This window comes from Enhydra lutris, unplaced genomic scaffold (assembly GCF_002288905.1).
Source record: "Enhydra lutris kenyoni isolate GAN:26980312 unplaced genomic scaffold, ASM228890v2 scaffoldscaffold42, whole genome shotgun sequence".
In the NCBI taxonomy this organism is placed as follows: domain Eukaryota; kingdom Metazoa; phylum Chordata; class Mammalia; order Carnivora; family Mustelidae; genus Enhydra; species Enhydra lutris.
In genome coordinates this window covers 14,268,418-14,288,186 of record NW_019154126.1, presented here as the reverse complement: position 1 = coordinate 14,288,186, position 19,769 = coordinate 14,268,418, and the positions used below count along the sequence as shown (strand labels likewise).

Genomic DNA, 19,769 nt, shown 5'->3' with positions numbered 1-19,769 from the left:
TTGTTTTATATTAGATATGTTAAACCTTGTTGGTGGTTTTTCATTATAGTCCTTATTCTTTTGTATATGTTTTCATCTAAAATTCTTAAAAAAGGTATTTTTAAAGGGATTAGAAAAGTTTGGTTTCTTTGCAGGGGGATTAGAAAAGTTTTAAACTTAGCCATCTTGTTAACTAGACTATATTTTATATCTGACATTTTATTTATGTTTTGTTTTTGTGAACATACTGTTGTCTGATAAAACTACCAGCATATTTATAGTTGTGATTATTGCCCAGTTTAGTTTCACATTATTTTTGTTGCCTCATTGAAAGGATTTCTAAACAATTGAAGTAGTTACAAAGCTCATAAGCTAAAGGTAGTTGTATCTGTTAAAGTTCATGCACATGCTTTTACACAACTATACATTTTAATTATTGCTAATGATTCTGTTAAAAGTATAGCTCTGTTTAGGTCTCTTTTCTTAGAGTTTTCTGGCAGAGAATTTTTTTGGGGATAGTCTTTAAGTTTCATCTTTGTTCATCCTAGAAATGATCCCTCTGTGAACTTCTGTGACAAATTTTTAGATTGCTATTTGTTAAGCAGCAGTGATTTAAAAGCAGATGCCATATGTGATTGCCTTGCTTTGGCAAATTTTAATGTGAAGAATGAAGTAACAGATTTGAGAGATAGTTGGGGTGTGTGTGTAGGCTCATTTTGGGGAGTAAAGAAATGGCATATTGTGGAGAAAGATGTTGGAAGATTTTTTTAATATTAAAAACATTCTTATAATTTTACTGAAAGTATAATGAATCATTAAATTTTTTTTAAGATTTTATTTATTTATTTGATAGACCGAGATCACAAGTAGGCAGAGAGGCAGGTGGGGAGAGAGAGTGGGGGAAGCAGGCTCCCTGCTGAGCAGAGAGCCTGACGTGGGGCTTGATCCCAGGACCCTGGGATCATGACCAGAGCTGAAGGCAGAGGCTTTAACCCACTGAGCCACCCAGGCACCCCATGAACCATTAAAATTTTAAGATTTACTGGGCGTTTTAGGAGTGGGAGAGGTAGATAGGTATTAGGTATCCTTTGCTTTCAGAAGAATAGAGCCTTTATTTTTCTTTTGTCATTTAATATTATTTTATTTATAATTTATTAAAATTGTCTGTATAGAACAGCATAACTGTTAAATCTCACATTGCTGAAGTATTTGTGCTTGGTGATCTACTTGAATTTCAAATATGTATGATTTAATACCTTATTGATAATTTGTTCTTAATTTTATATGTTATTTTCAGGGGCAGTTATTATCTATTCTTTGTACACAACTGATATATTCAGGATTGGTTTTTCAAACTAGTACTGTCTCTCCCTTCGGACATGGTTATGTTTTACAACTTCAGAGAAACAAGTAATAGTGTGTTTGGCCTATAAAGGAAAGCAAAACCAAAAACAAACAACCCTTTAAATAAGTGAAGATACTGTTGTATATGTAATCATCATTTTTAAAACCTAAATCAAAAATTGAACTCATGTAGATTTTCAAGGTAGAAGGAACCTTAAAAAAAGTTTGTCCAATTTTAGAAATTATGGTAATTAATATTCTATTGAGAACCTACTATTAGGGCAGTATTGACATTTTATACTGCTTAATTATTAATACATTTTAATACATATGTTATGCATTTTATTAATATGTTATTATTAATTATTAATATGTCTGTGAATGAAAGGATTTTTCTGTTATGTCTGTTTTACAGTTGAGGAAACAGACATAGGGAGACTAAATATTTTGCCAAAGTTATGTTAACTTGGTCTCTCAAACACCAAAATCTTTGATCATCTCAGTTGGGCCACAGTGTGGTCAAAGATGAGAATACCAAGGTCAGAAAAATTCCTGTGATGAACTTTGCAGAACATTGTATATCATGTTTAGATTCCACTTTCGTTTCTATTATTTATAAGGTGTAATTTTTTTTTTTTTTTAAGTATAATGCTTCATCCCAGCAGCAAAGAGAAATAATTAAAAGTAGGAGCCTGGACAGGCGGCTGCAAGAACCAATTGTATTAACCAAGTGGAGACATAGCACCATTGTGTTGGACACCAATGACAAGGTAGGTCTTTTTGAGAAAATCTTTTAAGAATACCGGAAGTTCTTTTTATTCTTTATGCTTTTATTTTTTCCTTAGCTGCATCCCATACTTTGGTAACTATTGTTTTATTGTGTGTAGCATCAGTTTGTCCTGGAATGGGTTTTGGTTTTGTAGTCATTGAGTTTTGCACAGTGGACTGACTCATCTGTGGTTTGATAATGTATATGTTTGAGCCTAGCTGGTGATAGATGTTTTTGATAACCCTGTTTTAAAGTTCTGTATCTGTTGTTGTTTGGCCTCTGGGAGGTTTTAATAATAAAGACATTTAATTAATTTCTTCATCCTGTGGGAGAATTGGAATCCCAATCCTCTGTTTCCTTAATTGTTCTCTGCACAAAGGACTTCTTTTATGAATCTGAGAAGTAATGTTCTCTGTTTCAAATAAGGGATAGATTTTGATGCAAAGATCAGAATGGAAAACCCATAAAGTTTTTACCTTCCTTATGAGTTTTTTCTTTATGTTGTAGCTTCATCTTGGGGGATGGAGTAGGAAATTTGTATGAATTTGTAGAACATTAGCCATACTAATATGTAAAAATTTGAGGGTGGTGGCAACACTCTAAAAAGTATATTTTAAAAAGATATCTGTCACTGGGGACTCTTTGTTTTACCATCAGACTTCTCTTCTGGCATAATGAGCAGGTTTCTTGCATTTTCAGGTGTTAGTGAAAACAGAATGAACTTTCTTAGAGCATATTTCTCTGTGTTTGGGTACTTTGAGTTACAAATTCCTTTGTAAATTATCTCAAATAGTCAAAACAAGTTTGTTTTGTTTTTTAGTGATTGTAATGTTGGTTTTCGTGAAATTAAATGGAAGACTTTTTGCGCAGCTGTAGAAACAGTCTATACATATGAGATAGACTAATAGAACAACAATGAAAGTAGTAGACCAGTTTGTAATTTATATTTTGTAAGGATATTTTGTGATTTTAACGTAGAGGGCATATCAAAGAAAAGAAATTCTGGAATCTGACATTGAAGAAAACTTGAAAATATTTTAGCATTAAGAATAACATGAGTAGCTAAGATTACTAGAGATTTTAACAGAAAATTCATTTAACTCCAAGAACAAAATTACAATTCAGTGCGTGCAGAGGCTTGTAAATGTCCTATATAATGTTCTAATGCAAAAGCCATTCCAATTCCACTGCCTCTTCATTTTGGAACAAAAAGGATGATTATTTTGCTGATGTAGACTTAAAATTTCTTACTCTTTTAAAATCTTTTTTTGAGATTTATTTTCAGTGTGTTATTAGAATAAGTTGCCTGAAGTTCTCATGACCTTTTTTTTTTTTTTTTAAATCTGAGTCTTTCAGAGTTATGAGAGCATGATTTTCTTGAGACCAGAGTTTTACTTATTTTTGGTAGAAATATCTTTTTTTCTTCCTTTTTTTTTAAACTTGCGCCTTAACCTAATGGAATCCTAGGTAATTATTCACCAAGCAAGCTTTTCTGTTTATTATCACCACCTACTATATATGTTTTTAAGATTTGAGGTATGAAAGAGGGACTGTACCTGAACAAACTAGCTGACTAATGTATGATAAAGGTTAAAGGGTGTGTGCCTTGAAATGTAATAAGCCTAATACTATGTAACAAATATTGTTCTGATTATCTAAGTCCTAGTTCAGTTGTCAGACTACACTGGAGGAGGTAGATATGTGTATCTGTGTGTGTGTGTGTGTAGATGTGTGGGTGCATCTGTTTCTGCCTAGGTATTGTTTTTACTAAAATATGCTAGTTGTAGGCATTTAAGATATATATCCATATACGTTTATAAGTATACATAAATATGTGTGTAAAATCTTTGTTTATAGTAATTATAATTATTGTACATACATTATTCTCTGTTTGCTGTGGTTTTTATTTCTGTAGGACTGATGATCCTATGAAAAATAAATTGTGATTACCATTCACTTATTTTCTGCTTTGTGGGTCATCAAATCTTTCTTTCATCTTTTTTCCAAACGTTTAATATTAGGCACTTTTAGAAGTCAAGAAATTGAAAAGTGAAACATCTGAAGTGGTCAGAAAAAAAATACTTAAATGAGGGTATACTAGATTTGGATATTATGTGTAATTTTTTTGGTAAAGATATAATTTGATATGATTTTAATGTTTTCTTCACTAGTAGTATAGGCCTTGGATGTTTGATTTGTAAGGTTTTACCTTCAAGGATTTCCCAGTAAACTTGCACTACTATCTAGTTTTTGTGTTTACAAATTTTATATCGTATAAACCTGAAGACTTTTTTTCCCAAGTGAATGGATGTGTTAATGGCTTGTATATTGTGATATAGTATGAATATCCAGATTTGTTAACGGTACCATGTCCAGTTTCATAAGTATGGTAAAGTAGATTGATAAAGATGTGGAGATGAATATGCAAAGACATTATTTGGTTTTATAAGAAAATAATAGGTGTTGGCCTATGATTGTTCTAATTCTCTTTTCATGAGATTATGCAAAGCATTTAGGGGAATGGAAAAGATTTGGCTGTTGGTGCCAAAAATGTGTTTTTTCAGTCTTGTCCTCTATAAAGAATCTTACAAACATCTGAGGTAGAAATCACACAGTGTGTTTTAATATTGACAAGGTAGAATTGCTTTTAAAAAACACATTATTGATTTGTTCCTATTATATATTTTTGTAGGCTTAGGTGTTAAAAGATTTTTTTTTTCTGGTGACTTATTAATCTTTAAAGTTTCTTCTTTGCATTTGAAAAAAATCTTATTTTTTCTAATAATTGGAAAGTTATCTGTAAATTACTTTAAATATTAATAGCAATTTAATTAAGTGTCTTACATAGCCATTGACTTAAATGAAGTTCTCATTCTGGTGGTTGCCTGTCATTCCCGTGACTGTTGGCTTACCTAGTCCCTGGTGTTCATACTACACCAAGAGCCCAGTTCGTATGGTGACCATTACATTTTTATCCCTGAATGTTTAGATTTTACCCATTTAAATGTTGTCAGTTCAAGGATAAAACGTCATGGTTTTAAGGCAACATGCCTTATTTTTGTTGAGTAATTCTGTATGCAGTATTTAAATTAAACTATAATGAGTGTAAAATACGCCATATTTCATAAACCTTCAGACAACCGTAGTTTGCAAATCCGTACCATAATAGTTTCAGAGCTTAATATTGAAAGGAAATAATTAGGGAAAAAATTTTTGGAGCTTCCCTTATTAAGCTCTCCCACTGTGAATAGAGGGAGAACTATAATGATATAAAATAGAGTAACATTTTTCATTACTTATTTCTTGTAGGAATCTCCAACTGCCTCAAAACCCTGCTTTCCTGAAAATGAGTCTTCTCCCTCTTCACCAAAGCACCAAGATACAGTTAGTATGATAGCCTATAGTATAATATAGTCCAGTTATTTCAATCAGTTTCAATAAGTTAATTTTCTCTAAATGTAATGTTTAAATATTTCTCGGGCTTCTATTAACTTTCATTGGTTTTCCAGATAATAACAATTAAGATAGGTTTAAATTAAGAATTTAATCAGTTTTAGAGACTTAAAAGCCCTTTTTTATGCAAAATCAGGTATCTCTGTGATTAATTTATATACCATATTTGTAAGTGACATTCATATTTGGTTTTTAAAAATTAACATAAAATCCCTGGAAAATGCTATCATATTATACTTTAATCTTTTTTCCTCAGGCCCGCAGTCCAAAGGTAAGCAGTTTCCCTCCTTCCTAATGACCACGGCACCACTTTTGTTCTGTACTTTAAAATACAGTACCCAGTCCGTGCCAGGTGAATGAATATTAGAGATCTGTAGCTCAGCTCTAAGTTTGCCCTAAACTGAAAATCTCCAGTTGACTTCTCCTGGTTTAACTTGGGTGAAAGTTTACTTGATTGGTGTCTTTGTAGTCCCTCGCATCTTTCCTATAGTTGGCTGATTCTGCTATACCCCCTCAGTGGCTTTCCTTTTCTTTCAGAATGAAGGCCAGAAATTTTAAAGAGGACTGTAAGACTGAGCATGCGCTGGCTCTCGACTGCCTCTCCAGCCTCACCTCGTACTTCTTGTGTCCTCTTCTTGCCTCCCTGCTTGTTTTCCTCCAGCCACGCTGTATCTCTTTGCTCAAAAGAGCCTACTTTTCAGCTCAAGGTCCTGGCACATGTCATTCCTCTGCTCACTGAACCATTTCTCTCCCACGTCTTTGCTTGTTAACTTCTGTTCGTTCATTAGAGTTCGGTGCAGACTTTGCTTCCCCAGAGAATTTTATTCGAATCTTCTAGATTTGGTCAGTTTTCTCTGTAATGCTCTTCATAGCATATAATTATATGTTACTTGATTATATTAAATAGAATAACACTTTTCATTTTTTATTTCTTGTGGAAACCTCAAACCCTCTATTTGTGTCAGTCTTCCCTACTAGACAAAGGAAAGCTTCATTAGAGCAGGAATAATCTCCATAACCACTGTGTACCATATGTTAGCTGTTCAGTAAATATTGAATGAATAAATGAAACTTTTAAAGGTTTTTAAAAGACAAACTTCTATTGTTACTTATTTTATAAAACTGTAATAGAGTTATTTATGGGATACTTTCTGATTTTTTTAGAGGCAAAGGTTTTCACAGAAGTCATTTTATTTTTCTCTCTTGTCCTTTCCCTAACAGAATCAGATCTTTTATGGTTCATATCACATGTTTTACACATTTCCTTCTGACATTGCTCAGGTGGTTCCCCCTGCCTACAATTGTCCTTGGCTTTTCTACACTTAAACTCAGAAAAAAAATTTTTTTAAAGATTTCATTAATATTTGACACAGAGTATAAGCAGGAGGGAGCAGTACGGAGAGGGAGACGAAGAGGGAGAAGTAGGATCCCCATTAAGCAGAGAGCCTAATGCAGGGCCCTATCCCAGGATCCCGGGATGAGGACCTGAGCTAAAGGCAGACATTTAACTGACTGAAGCGCCAAGGTACCCCAAAGTTAGAAAAGTTTTTAAGACTGATTCTTTAAGAGGCCTTGCCAGACTAACCTTAGCATAATAATGATCTCTTCTTCTTTTCCTGAATTTCTTTCTTTTTTTCTTTTTTAAGATTTTATTTGTTTATTTAACAGAGAGATCACAAGTAGACAGAGAGGCAGGCAGAGGGGGAGGGGGAAGCAGGCTCCCTGCCGAGCAGAGAGCCTGATGCGGGGCTCGATCCCAGGACCCTGAGATCATGACCTGAGCTGAAGGCAGAGGCTTAACCCACTGAGCCATCCAGGCACCCCCTTTTCCTATGTTTCTAAGTCACTTACCAGATAGTGTAAATGTTACCTCAGGGACTCCTCTTCTCCCTCCTAAGGCTTTAAACTCCTACTAAAGGATAGATAGTGACTCTTTTTCTCTTTTTTGTCTTTTGCATTATTTAACACTGTTTTGGGTACAAAGACATTAAACATAAAAGTGAACATGATTTTAGTGGTGCTGTCAACAATTGTATCAGTCTAAGGTGGTGTTACTGCAATATTCTATCAGTGCATCTAGAAAAAAGAAGAAACCCTCTCCAACATATTTTAAATACAGGTAATATGTAATTGCTAAAAGAAAACTTCTATAAATTATTTACATTTCAGTAAAAAGGAATCTCTAGGTTAGCCTAGAAACATGAATTTGCAAATGTTCCACATGGAGTTAAAAAGACAATTTGCAAATTATTTCCCAAACCATTTACCCCTTTTCTCAAATTTGACAGTAACTAGACCATCCTGGATTCACGATACCCCCTGCTGGCCACCACAGGGAACTGCCTAACCAGTATCTTTGATTTCTTTTGTCTTAGAGTGAAAAGATGAAACAGCTTTTGTTCATTCTACCTGAGTCCATTCTTTTTTTCACATAAATATACAATTCTGCTTTCCTACTGCAGAGGGCACCTCTTCCCTGCTGTCTTGCCCCTCCATGTTGAGGCTTTTTCCCTCCTTGACTTTTCCCTCTCTTGGCCCTCTGCTCCCTCTTCTCAACTTGCACCGTGTTTTCCCTGAGTCTCACCTGTTTTTCTCACTCTTACCCAGTTAATACAAGGAGATATCTTTTCCCTCTTTGTGCGTTAAGATCCTAAGCCTTCATGGTAAGAAAAAGGAAGCTACAAATTTAGGAATAAAAATAGTGTAATCCGGGGGCACCTGGGTAGCTCAATGGGTTAAAACCTCTACCTTTGGCTTAGCTGATCTCAGGGTCCTGGGATCGAGCCCCACATCGGGCTCTCTGCTCAGCGGGGAACCTGCTTCCTCCTGCCTCTCTGCCTGCTTGTGGTCTCTCTGTCAAATAAATAAATAAAATCTTTAAAAAAAAAAAAAAAGATCCAAAAAGGCTGTCATTAAAAAAAAAAAAAATAGTGTAATCCGTGTTAGCTATCTGATGCCATCTTAAAATCTCTGCAAATTGCCCATCTGCCTCTTCAGTCTTTTCTGCTTTGTTTTTATGAAAATCTTTATTGAAATGTAATTCATATACTGTATGATTTACCCACGTAAGTGTACAGTTAAATGGTTGTTGGTATATTCAGATACGTGCAGCCATCATCACGGTCAATTTCAGAATACTTTCATCACCTCAGGAAGAAGCCACATTCTATTTGGTATCACCTAACCTCCATGTCTCACCAAGCCCTGAACAATTGGGAATCTACTTTCTGTCTCACTAGATTTGCCTGTTCTAGACATTTCATGAGAATAGAATCCTATAATATGTGGTCTTTTTTGACAGACTTTGTTAATTTAGCATGATGTTTTCATGTAATCTCTTCTAATCAAGCCAGATTTAAAATTTCGTCCCTTAACATACATTTTAAACATGTTCATTTTTTTGGTTTCATTTGCAGTTTTCAGATGCATTATTGTTATTTTTCATGGCCCCTTCAAATCCTTTTTTGAAATACCCAGCATATACTTTTTAAAAAGCTCATTGTTCTATTTATGTACAGTATGAGCACACTGTGGGTTAAATAGGATTTTGTGGACTGATCTAAGAACCTGGTCTCCAGTTTGTTCCAGTGTGTCTGTGGCAGATGTGCATCTTATCTTTTTAAAGTTTTTAAGTTCCAGTTAACATACAGTGTAATACTAGTTTCAGGTGTGCAATATAGTGATTCAACAGTTCCATACATGACTGGTGCTCATTACAAGTGCCCTCCTTCATCCCCATCACCTGTTTCACCCATCTCCCCACCTATCTCTCTTCTGCTAACCATCAGTTCTCTACAGTTGAGTCTGTTTCTTTGTTTGCCTTTCTCTTTTCCCCTTTGTTTTATTTTGTTAAACTTCACATATGAGTGAAATCATATGGTATTTGTCTTCCTCTGACTTATTTTGCTTAGCATCATACTCTCTAGCTCCATCTGTGTCCTTGGAAATGGCAAGATTTCATTCTTTTTTTATGGCTGAGTAATACTCGTGATAAATGTGCATTTTGAAGCTTCTAGTCATTGAATACCGAATAAAATTTTAGAATATATAATTTGGAAACTTGAGTTTTTGACCCTGTATTCCCCAATTATGTTATTAAAATGCATTGGAGAGAAACGCATTGGAGAAAAGAATGTTTTAACACTTTCTTTAGCAAAAGTATCATGGACATATTTGCTAATTTTTTTCATTGAATAGTACCCTAAAGCCTTCTTTAAAAATGTGATTTAAACATCTAATTTTTTAAAAGACTAGTTCTTTAAAGTATATTATTTTTAATTATTTTTTTTAGAGAGGAGAGAGAGAGAAAGAGAAAGAAGAGGTGGGTAGAGAGAGAGGGGAAAGGGAGACAGAGAATCTTAAGCAGGCTCCACGCTCAGCACAGAGCCTGACACAGGGCTGAATCTCATGACTCTGAGATCATGGTCTGAACCTAATTCAAGAGCCACATGCTTAACTGACTGAGCCACCTAGGTGCCCCTAAAATATATGTTTTTTATTGAGGTGAAATTCATATAATGGAAAATTAGCTTTAACCATTTTAAAGTATACATTCAAATGACATATAGTATATTTACAGGGTGTGCAGTGATCACTTCTACCTGGCTTCAGGACATTTTTATTACCTGAGAGGGCAACCGATACCCATTAAGCATTCACCCCACATTTCCCTATTACCTTTTCTTCTCCCCTGGCAGCCACTAGTTTGTCTTCTCTCCCTGTCAACTTACCTGTTCTTGAAGTTTTCTGGAAGTTTCTTCACCTGGTTCTTCTTCAAATGATATCACCGTGCGAAGTTTCTTACTCTTTATTAAAAAGAAAAAATACTGATTGCATGATTAACTGAAGATAAGAATTTTAATTGCATTGATGTTGGTATATAATAATTGTTAGCCAAATTGGGAAAATTCCTGTTTTACTAAATGTATGCAACATTGATTAGAAATTCTGGAATCTGCAGGGGCACCTGGGTGGCTCAGTTGGTTAAACAGCCGACTCTTGATCTCAGCTCAGGTCTTGATCTCTCAGGGTCATGAGTCCAAGCCTCACATTGAAAAAAAAATTCTAGAGCCTGCAAAGTTATTATGAGCCTGTAGAAGTTTTCTCAGATTACTTAATAGAACTAACATCTTACTGTTTTCTTACCCTGTTAGGATAGGGTAATCTAAGTACAGTCATTTTGATTAAAATTTGACCATATTTTGCTAGTCCTTATTAAAGCGTTTCTGCTAATTTTCAGTATGAAGTTTCCTTTGGAGTAGCAAATGTATTTAGACTAAGAAATATTCATGTGTAAATACAGGCATTTTTTGTAAGATTTAACAAGATACTGGTATGGATTTTTTTTAGTAAGCAACACAAAAACATTGGTTGATTTTGAATCATATTAAGTAGTGAAAGTACACCAAATAGTATGTTCAAAATCTGTCTGAATTTTTCCCCAAATCTCTCACCTGTATAGCCAAACCTCTATTATTCATCTGCCTATTCAGCACTTTTTATATCAAATTCAGAAATTTCAGTGTTTAAAAGTTAAAGCTTTATTTTCTCCATCACTGACTGGCACTCTTTTGTATTCCTTTCTTGGAATAGCACTGCTAATAGGTTGGTTAATTACTTTAACAGCTGTGTATCGTGTTGAACATCAACTACATAATGTAGATACTGGTCATACATCGATGAACACAGCAGATGTGGTCCCAGTGTATAGCCCTATGAAATAGAAAATAAAAGATACCTAATTGTACTTTGCATTAAGTACAATGAAGGAACCAAATTGGGGGCAGTGGTAAATAATGGGAGGGGTAGAGGAGCTCCCACTTAAGAGTGGTCTGGGAAAACTTCTCTAAAAAAGTCTCATTAAAACTGAGATACCACCATCTGTCTAGTTGTTCAAGCTTGGGAGTTTTCCTCAGAGCTTCCCTCTTACCCTCCTACCCAGTCCCAGTTAATTCTGTCTTCTGGATCTCTCAAATTTGGCTCCTCATCACTTACTTTTGGGTACTGCCCTAGCTCAGGCCTTCACCATCTCCTGTGGTAATTACTAGAATGTATTCTGGTTAGTTCCCAGTCTTTCTACCCTTTCTTAGTTCATTCTTTACACTGCCTCATTTGCTACTTCACCTCACCCGTTATTTTGAGGGAACTTAAAGACCCTCAGATATGATTGGCTCACTTTCACTTCTGTACCTTTGTACTTTGTTGTTTTCATCTCCTACTGTCATCATCTAGCTAACCCCCATTCCTTAGCTCAGGAGTCTCCAGGAAGCCACCTTCTTCACACCCTCTGTCTCTTGGGTGAAGTTAGATACACCTTTCTCATAACACTTACCATGTTGTATGCTAAGTATTTTTGTGTTTGTACATTTTGAATGTGGCAAATTTTGTCCTTATTTTATGTTCCAATTAGAGTGCTTAGTACTTAGAGCAGTAGTACTGGGGTCTTGATCCCTGTGAGAATTTCATGAGCGTTCTGGACCCTTGAACAGTGTATATACTATCCACGCACAATTTTGTACCAGTTTCAGTCCATCCATTGACTCAGGTAAGAATCCCTGATTTAGAATATCTCTCTCATCCTTAAGCTTATCTGTCACTACTGCTATCCCTTCCATTTTTCTTCTGTATTCCCTTCATGCCTCAGTTCTTTTGTCCTGTTCAATTCTAGCTTCGGCATTTTCTGTAGACTTGATTCCCACTCCTCTGCTCTTTTAATTCCCATGCTCCTTAGCTCACATAAGCAGTGCCATCCTCAGATTAATGTTGTACTTAGTTCCTGTATCTTTGAAAGTTTTTTTTTCCTTCCTGCTTCTGAGAGTAAATTAGGAATGTTTTTACTTAATATCTTGTACATACTTACGACTGTGTGATTGATTTTTTTGTTAAGGGGCACAACTCTTAGAAGCATCAGACTTAGATATCTAAGGAGATCTAACCTATGCTTCATGAAGAAATTACAATAAAACTTCATACGACGATTTCCCCAAGTTCCCAATATACCACAGATGAATTAACATTAATACTTTATCAGCTTTGTCTATAGATGAGAATTTTTATCAGGCTAGGCAAAATTTTCAAACATTATTTTTAAACCATATTGAGAAAATACTCCAAATTATGTTAATCTCCCATATAAGACAGATTTTTTTTTTTCTAATGGAAGTACATTGAGAAAATAGCTGAGGTATGGATTAAATAAAAATAAATTCTGAATTGGGGATATTTTTTCTATGTGCTGTGTGTATGTGTGTTTGTGTGTTTCAGTTGAAGTAAAATTGCTCTGTCATGTACACACAGTACTTACTAATATTGGTGATGGCTGTAGATACTGACTCATTTTGATTACATTCAGTTGCATGTCAGAAGCTAAAGCAATGAGAAAGTGTTTCCTGTCTTCTACCTGGAGGAATTTTAAGATGACCGTTAACCTCAGCAAAGTGGCTCATGCCTTCATGGGGTTTGATGATAAAGCTGTGTCACTGTGTTTGATATCAGCAAACTAGTGTATCTGGTTTATGCAGAGCCCCATTGTACATCTGATAATACATTTAATGAAGCATTATTGAATTTTTAATGCCACCCTAAGGCCAGTCCTATGCATAATAACATTTACTTTTCAGTAACTTATTAATGTAGTTATTGCATTTGTTCTATCTAGTTATTTCTACATTTGACAAAGCAGGTTAGTATCGTAAAGAATTTCGAGACTGTATTGCTGTAAAATAACAGCAAAGTAGGTAATTGCTTTTTATGGTACTTGTCATTATGGTATTATATTACTTTCTTTGAGCAGGAAGTCATAAATCATTTTTCTACTGCTGATTAGTGGTATTCATGTGGAAATTTGAGTTGATAGCAGAGTACCTTATGGCTGTCAGGACTTGAGAAGAGGAAAGATCTAATTGTAAAATTACTGAAAATAACTATATACAAGTATTAGGAAATTGTATTCCTAATATACTTTAGAACTAATTCATATTACATAGTGACTAATCTTTTTTTCCAAGCTAATTTTTAGAGTACCAGATCATTTTGATTCCATCATATATAAGAATTTGGACCTCATTGTCTATATGAATGATTTATAAACGGTATTATTCTGTTCCATAGGGTCAAGAAAAATACGGATTATTAAATGTAACAAAAATTACTGAAAATGGGAAAAAGGTTCGGTAAGTACGAAAACCATTAACGTTCTGACATGTTTTATTTGATTGAAATAAATAAAAGCTATGAGTATGTTATATATTATGAGTATGTTATATTCTATTAGAAATGATTGAAAGTTTCATAAAAAGTCAAATAATTTTCAAATTTCAAATTTTCTAAAATGTATGTAGTATTGTCATAAAATGTATGAAAGTCTTCCTTTGTCTTGACATATTTTTTAAGGTAATATTAAATGCAGGGCGGGTAAAGTAGAGGATTCTGAGCAAGCATTAGCTTTATTTGAAAAAATTTTTTCAGGGGTGCTTGTGTGGCTCAGTCGGTTGGGCATCTACCTCTGGCTCAGGTTGTGATCCCAGTGTCCTGGGGTTGAACCCCACATCAGGCTGTTTGCTCAGTAGGGTTCTTTGCTTTTCCCTCTCTCTCTGCCCCTCCCCCTGCTTATCGTCACACTCTGTCTCTCAAATAAGTGAAATATTTAAAATAAAAAATAAATAAGTAATTTGTTTCAGTAAGCATTAAGTGTACACTTAATAAAATATACAAAATATTTAGCCAAAAATCAGTCACCCAACCATGATTTCCATTATCCAGAGGTAACTAGTTAAGTGAATGAGATGTAGTGTTTTCCTTGAGATAGGCAATATATATATTTCTATATGCATGGTTAATTTTTTAAATATATATTTTAAAGATTTTATTTATTTGAGAGAAAGTGCGAGCGTGCACATTGGAGGGAAGAGTAGATGGGGAGGGAGAGAGAATCTTGAGTGGATTCTTAGCTGAGTGCCAGTCCCAACACAGGGCTAGCTCTCACAGCCTTGAGGTCATGACCTGAGCCGAAAGCAAGGATCCAATGCTCAAATAGCTGAGCCAAGCAGGCACCCTTGCATAGATTAATTTTTTAAACACAGTCTTTGAACAGTTTTATTTTGGAGATGGTTCTGTTTTGTTGCATGTGGAGCCGCCACATTGTTTCTAACTGCTCCGTGGTTATATACCATGTAGCTGTGTCCTAGTTATTTAGCCATATGGTAGGTAAATATGCCTGTCTGTTGCTAGACATTTAGAATGTTTACATTCTTTTGCTGTTGCAAACAGTATTATACTTAGATCTTACATAGTTCATTTGCAAGTATATAAATATCCCTGTTGAATAGATTTTACAAAAGTGGAATTGCTAAGCTATATGCAGCAGTCATTTTGATAGTGTTCTAAATTATGCTCTAAGGCATTGAATCAGTTCATACTTCCAGAAGCAGTGGATTTCTCCACACCTTTGCCAGTTCAATATGTTGTCTGCTTTTGTTACCTTTGCTAATAGAGATTAGAGAATGATATTTTTAATTTGTATTACTTTGCAGTGTGGTAGAGTATCCCAAGACATTTGTGTGTCTTTTTTGGTTGGTGAATTGTCAGTTCATCCCCTTTATCGGTTTGTCTGTTGTGTTGTTGGCTTTTTTGGTTAACGTGTGGTACCTCCTGATGAATTAAGGAAATTTACTCTTTGGGGTGCCTGGGTGGCTCAGTGAGTTAAGCCTCTGCCTTCTGCTCAGGCTCCTGGGATCGAGCCCCATATCAGGCTCTCTCCTCAGCAGGAAGCCTGCTTCCCCCTCTCTCTCTGCCTGCTTTTCTGCCTATGTGTGATCTCTCTCTGTCAAATAAATAAAATCTTAAAAAAAAAAAAAGAAATTGTAAGCAAGTTGCATTTTCCCCAGTTTTTAAGAACTGCCAAAATGCTATGATTTTATAGTCAACAGAGATCAGCCTGTTGTGTAAAGAAGAGTTTGAAATTTACATATAGTTAAGTTTTTAAGATTTTCTTTAACTGAACTGTCTTTGTCACATTTTAGTACTTGGAAATTTTTCTTTTAAGTGCTCTGGAATACCTTTACAAATACTGCAGTTATTTGTTCCTTAAATTGTTCTATGGGTGAAGTCACTTGTGAATGGAGTCTGTTTTTCCTTCTCTTTCGCTTTTGGGCATGTGTAGTGCAGATAGTTCTTTGGCCACTTTCTCTGTTTTCATTGTTGTCGTTTTCCCTGTGGTAATTAGTCCTTTAGATTTTCTACTTCATTTGGAAAACTTTCGGTGATTTATGTTTTCCTAAGAATATCATCCATTTCATCATCTTTAAATTTATTTATGTAGAGTTGAGCAAACCAGTTTTTTAGTTTCCTATTAGTGGTTCTTAAACATTTTGATCTGAGGACCCCATTAAAAAACTCTTAAAAATTATTGATTAATTTTTGCAAAATGCTAAGAACTTTTTTAAAAATGTTTTTTAAAAAATAATTTTTATTTTTCTATAAACATATAATGTATTATTAGCCCTAGGGATACAGGTCTGTGAATCGCCAGGTTTACACACTTCACAGCACTCACCATAGCACATACCCTCCCCAGTGTCCATAACCCCATCACCCTCTCCGTAACCCCGCCCCCCCCAGCAACCCTCAGTTTGTTTTGTGAGATTATGGTTTGTCTCCCTCCCGATCCCATCTTGTTTCATTTGTTATTATTGCAAAGAACTTTTTTTTTAAAAAGATTTTATTTACTTTTATTGGACAGAGAGAGAGATACCACAAGTAGGCAGAGAGGCAGGCAGAGAGAGAGAGGGGGAAGCAGGCTCCCCACTGAGCAGAGAGCCTGATGCGGGGCTCAATCCCAGGACCCTGAGATCATGGCCTGGGCCGAAGGCACAGGCTTAACCCACTAAGCCACCCAGGAGCCCCTTGCAAAGAACTTTTGTGTGTATAGTTTATAGCTGTAGATTTGAGAAGTTAAAACTGAGAAATTTCAAGTTTTTTAATTCTTAAAACTGATAACCCATTATATGTTAACGCAAGTAACATTTTTATGAAGAAAAAACCCTCTATTTCCAATACAGAAATTTTCCATGAGAGGTGTGGCATTGTTTCACATTTTTGCTAATCTTTAATATTTGGCTTAATGGAAAACAGCTGGAGCCTCATCTCTGCTGGCAGTCAATTTCTCTGACACATTATTTTGGCTGAAGTTTATATGAAGAGAATCCCCCCTTTCATATATAAAGTTGGAAAAAGGAGGAGTGTTTTAATACTCTTCTTAGATAAGTGCATATATTTTTCTGTTACACTAAAATGCCACAAGTTAAGACTGAGAAAAACCGTTATTGAACTTTTCATACTTAGTTACCTCAAAATCCATTGGTCTGGGGTGCCTGGGTGGCTGAGTCAGTTAAATGTCTGCCTTTGGCACCTGGAATCCCAGGATTGAGCCCCACATTGGGCTCCCTGCTCAGCGGAGAGTCTGCTTCTCCCTCTGCCCCACACCCTGCTCTTGTGCTCTTGTGCTCTCTCTCTCAAATAAATACATAAAATCTTAAAAAAAAAAAAATCCGTTGGTCTCTGGTGCATTTTACTATCTCTACCTGTACATAATTTTGTAGCATCTTGGAGATCATTTGGAAAACACTGGTTCACTAAGTTTGCTGATTTTTCAAATGTTGACATATTTTACAATATCGAAGAATCACAAATCAGTAACATCATCAGAAGAGTCATTAGATATTGGAAAATTGTCAACCTCACAGTGGCAGATATGCCAAGTTTTCCAAAATTCTGTTTTCCCTTTGAAAGCTTCAATTTTTTGTCAACAAATACTATCATTTAAATGACAGACTCACTTCATTTATTTTTGAGATAATGTCTACCTGCCAGATACACAAGTCTGAATAACCATAGTGTGGCCGTCAGTCATTTTTATTTTTTTTCCAGGAAAAAATGTGACTAATTCTGCTTGCAACTCAGGTACACAAGAACTTCAGTCTTTGAGGCAGTTGTTGTTAATTCAGTATTCAAATATCCAGTATTTTTAGATACATTGACTAGTTCTACAGTTTTCTTAATTTTGAAAATTAAATTCAAAAAGTTCATTTAAAGTGGAAATATACTTATTTTAGCATTTTTCAGAGGGGGGAGTTAGTAGATGTTCTCTATAGAAATAGAAGATTGAGTATAAAATAAACTCAAATAAAAATAAATCCCTTCTAAATATCTTAAGATCCACATGAAACAAAATAATAAGAGAAAGATGTAACAAAATGATAACACAAGGCCCAAGCATTTATCAGTGTCAATAAATGTAAATGGACTCTCTTCCTCTGTTGAAAGATAAAGATGTTCAGATTGAAGCACAAAAGAAAACCCACCTAAATATTATATATATATATATATATATATATATAAAAAAGACATCAGAAAAATGATTCAGTGGCACCTTGGTGCCTCAATTGTTAATTATCTGTCTGCGTCTCAGGTCATGATCCCAGGGTCCTGGGATCCAGCCCCACATCAGGCTCCCTGCTCAGTGGGAAGCCTGCTTCTCCCTCTCCCACTCCCCCTGCTTGTGTTCCCTTTCTCGCTGTGTCTCTCTCTGTCAAATAAATAAAATCTTAAAAAAAAAAAAAAAAAAAAAGATTCAGGAAAGTTAAAAAAAAAACCAGGCATGTCAAAACCACGAATAAATCTACAGTAAAGATCTATTCATTAAGAATAGCCATTCACCAAATAAGTAGCATTAACAACCAAAAGCAAAACCAACAGGAAGTAAAAGGAAAAATACTCAATAGTAGTAAACTTTATTTTACTTTTAATGCATGAAGTTCAAGTATACATAAAAAATAACAAAGTAGGTCTAATTGATAGTTACTGAATTCTACATTCTGAAAGTGGAGAGCTCCTTTTGAGTGCCCATAGAGTTTTCACAAAACTGTCAGTATGTTTGGCAGTAAGGTATGCATATATATATTTGACATTCATTTTAGCCTTCCAACAATTAAATTCCCTTATAAGGTAAATATTGATTGTTTCTACAATGTGAATTGAAGGAGAAGAAATGGGGCCTTCCTTTTTATACATTTTTATATTTAGAGTTTTGATTTTTTTTTTTATAATTTAGACAAAAAAACCCTCAGCTTAGTAACCTCATCATCAGTGAGTATGTAATTTATTGTACCTAGTATCTCCCATTTACATAGTGTAACCTTATTAGGGGAAGGGCGATAACCAAGAAATATAAAAATAAATATAAATAAAAATCAATTTGTGTATGTCGTTATAAACAAATATATAAACATATATAAATATAAAATATAAAAAATACAAAATTATAAAAGAAACGTCATCTTAGTGACCTCTGATCAATGAGTATGTAATTTATTATACCTACTATCTACTTAGGTGCCTAGTATCTCCCACTTACCTGGTATAGCCTTATTAGGGGAAGGGAGATACCCAAGAAATATAAAATAATCTGTATCTATAAAGAATTAGGTGAGGTGGACACATTTGCCTGATTTGTAATCATGAATAATTCTTGCCAAATACAGAGTTCAATTCATGTTCCTTCAAAGTAGTTTGGTACCTTTGATCACAAGTGTGCTGGATTACCACGTGAACATAATTAGGTATATAGTTATTCTGATAAGCTGTCTCTATTACCTTCATTTGTTTGGGGGCCTTTATGGTCCGTTTGGGACCATAAAATGAATGTAATTTCATTAGCAGTATATCGTCAGTAAAAACAATTAGAATGTCAACAATGAATGTAAATTGTAGACAACATTGATTATTAGATTGTAATCTTTTAAATTTGGTTGGAAAAACTGAATAGCAAAGCTCTAGTTGGTTCTCTTTATAATTACAGAAAGAACTGGTTGTCTTCTTGGGCCGTGTTGCAAGGTTCATCTTTACTCTTTACCAAAACGCAAGGAAGCAGCACAAGTTGGGTAAGTATTTCTTCTCTCTGAAGGCTTTACACGTTTAAACTGCGTGGATGGTATTGTACCTGAATTTCACAAAGTATTTCAGAGTCCTAGCTAGCTACAACTGGTATGCAAATAAAAGTAAATGAAGTTTTTTAAAAGATGCACTTCGACTTGAAACAAAAGAGGAAGGCTAGTTGGAAGTTTGATTAGTTGTATTATTAAAATCAACGAAGTCTATTTTATCCATTGAACTGAAAGATGGGGTTACTACTTGGACATTATAGAACAAAATAGATCTCTTGAATAAG

At 34.7% G+C, this 19,769-nt stretch overlaps 1 protein-coding gene across 1 annotated transcript in view; it reads left to right on the top strand.

Moving 5' to 3' along the window:
* LOC111155566 (Rho GTPase activating protein 12) overlaps nt 1–19,769 on the top strand; it is a 108,094-nt gene that overhangs the window by 68,017 nt on the left and 20,308 nt on the right. Inside the window, exons 7-10 of the mRNA XM_022515807.1 lie at nt 1,968–2,093; nt 5,402–5,476; nt 13,655–13,716; nt 19,401–19,482. Of these exons, the coding sequence (XP_022371515.1) occupies nt 1,968–2,093; nt 5,402–5,476; nt 13,655–13,716; nt 19,401–19,482 (345 nt within the window). The remainder of the gene's footprint in view (nt 1–1,967; nt 2,094–5,401; nt 5,477–13,654; nt 13,717–19,400; nt 19,483–19,769) is intronic.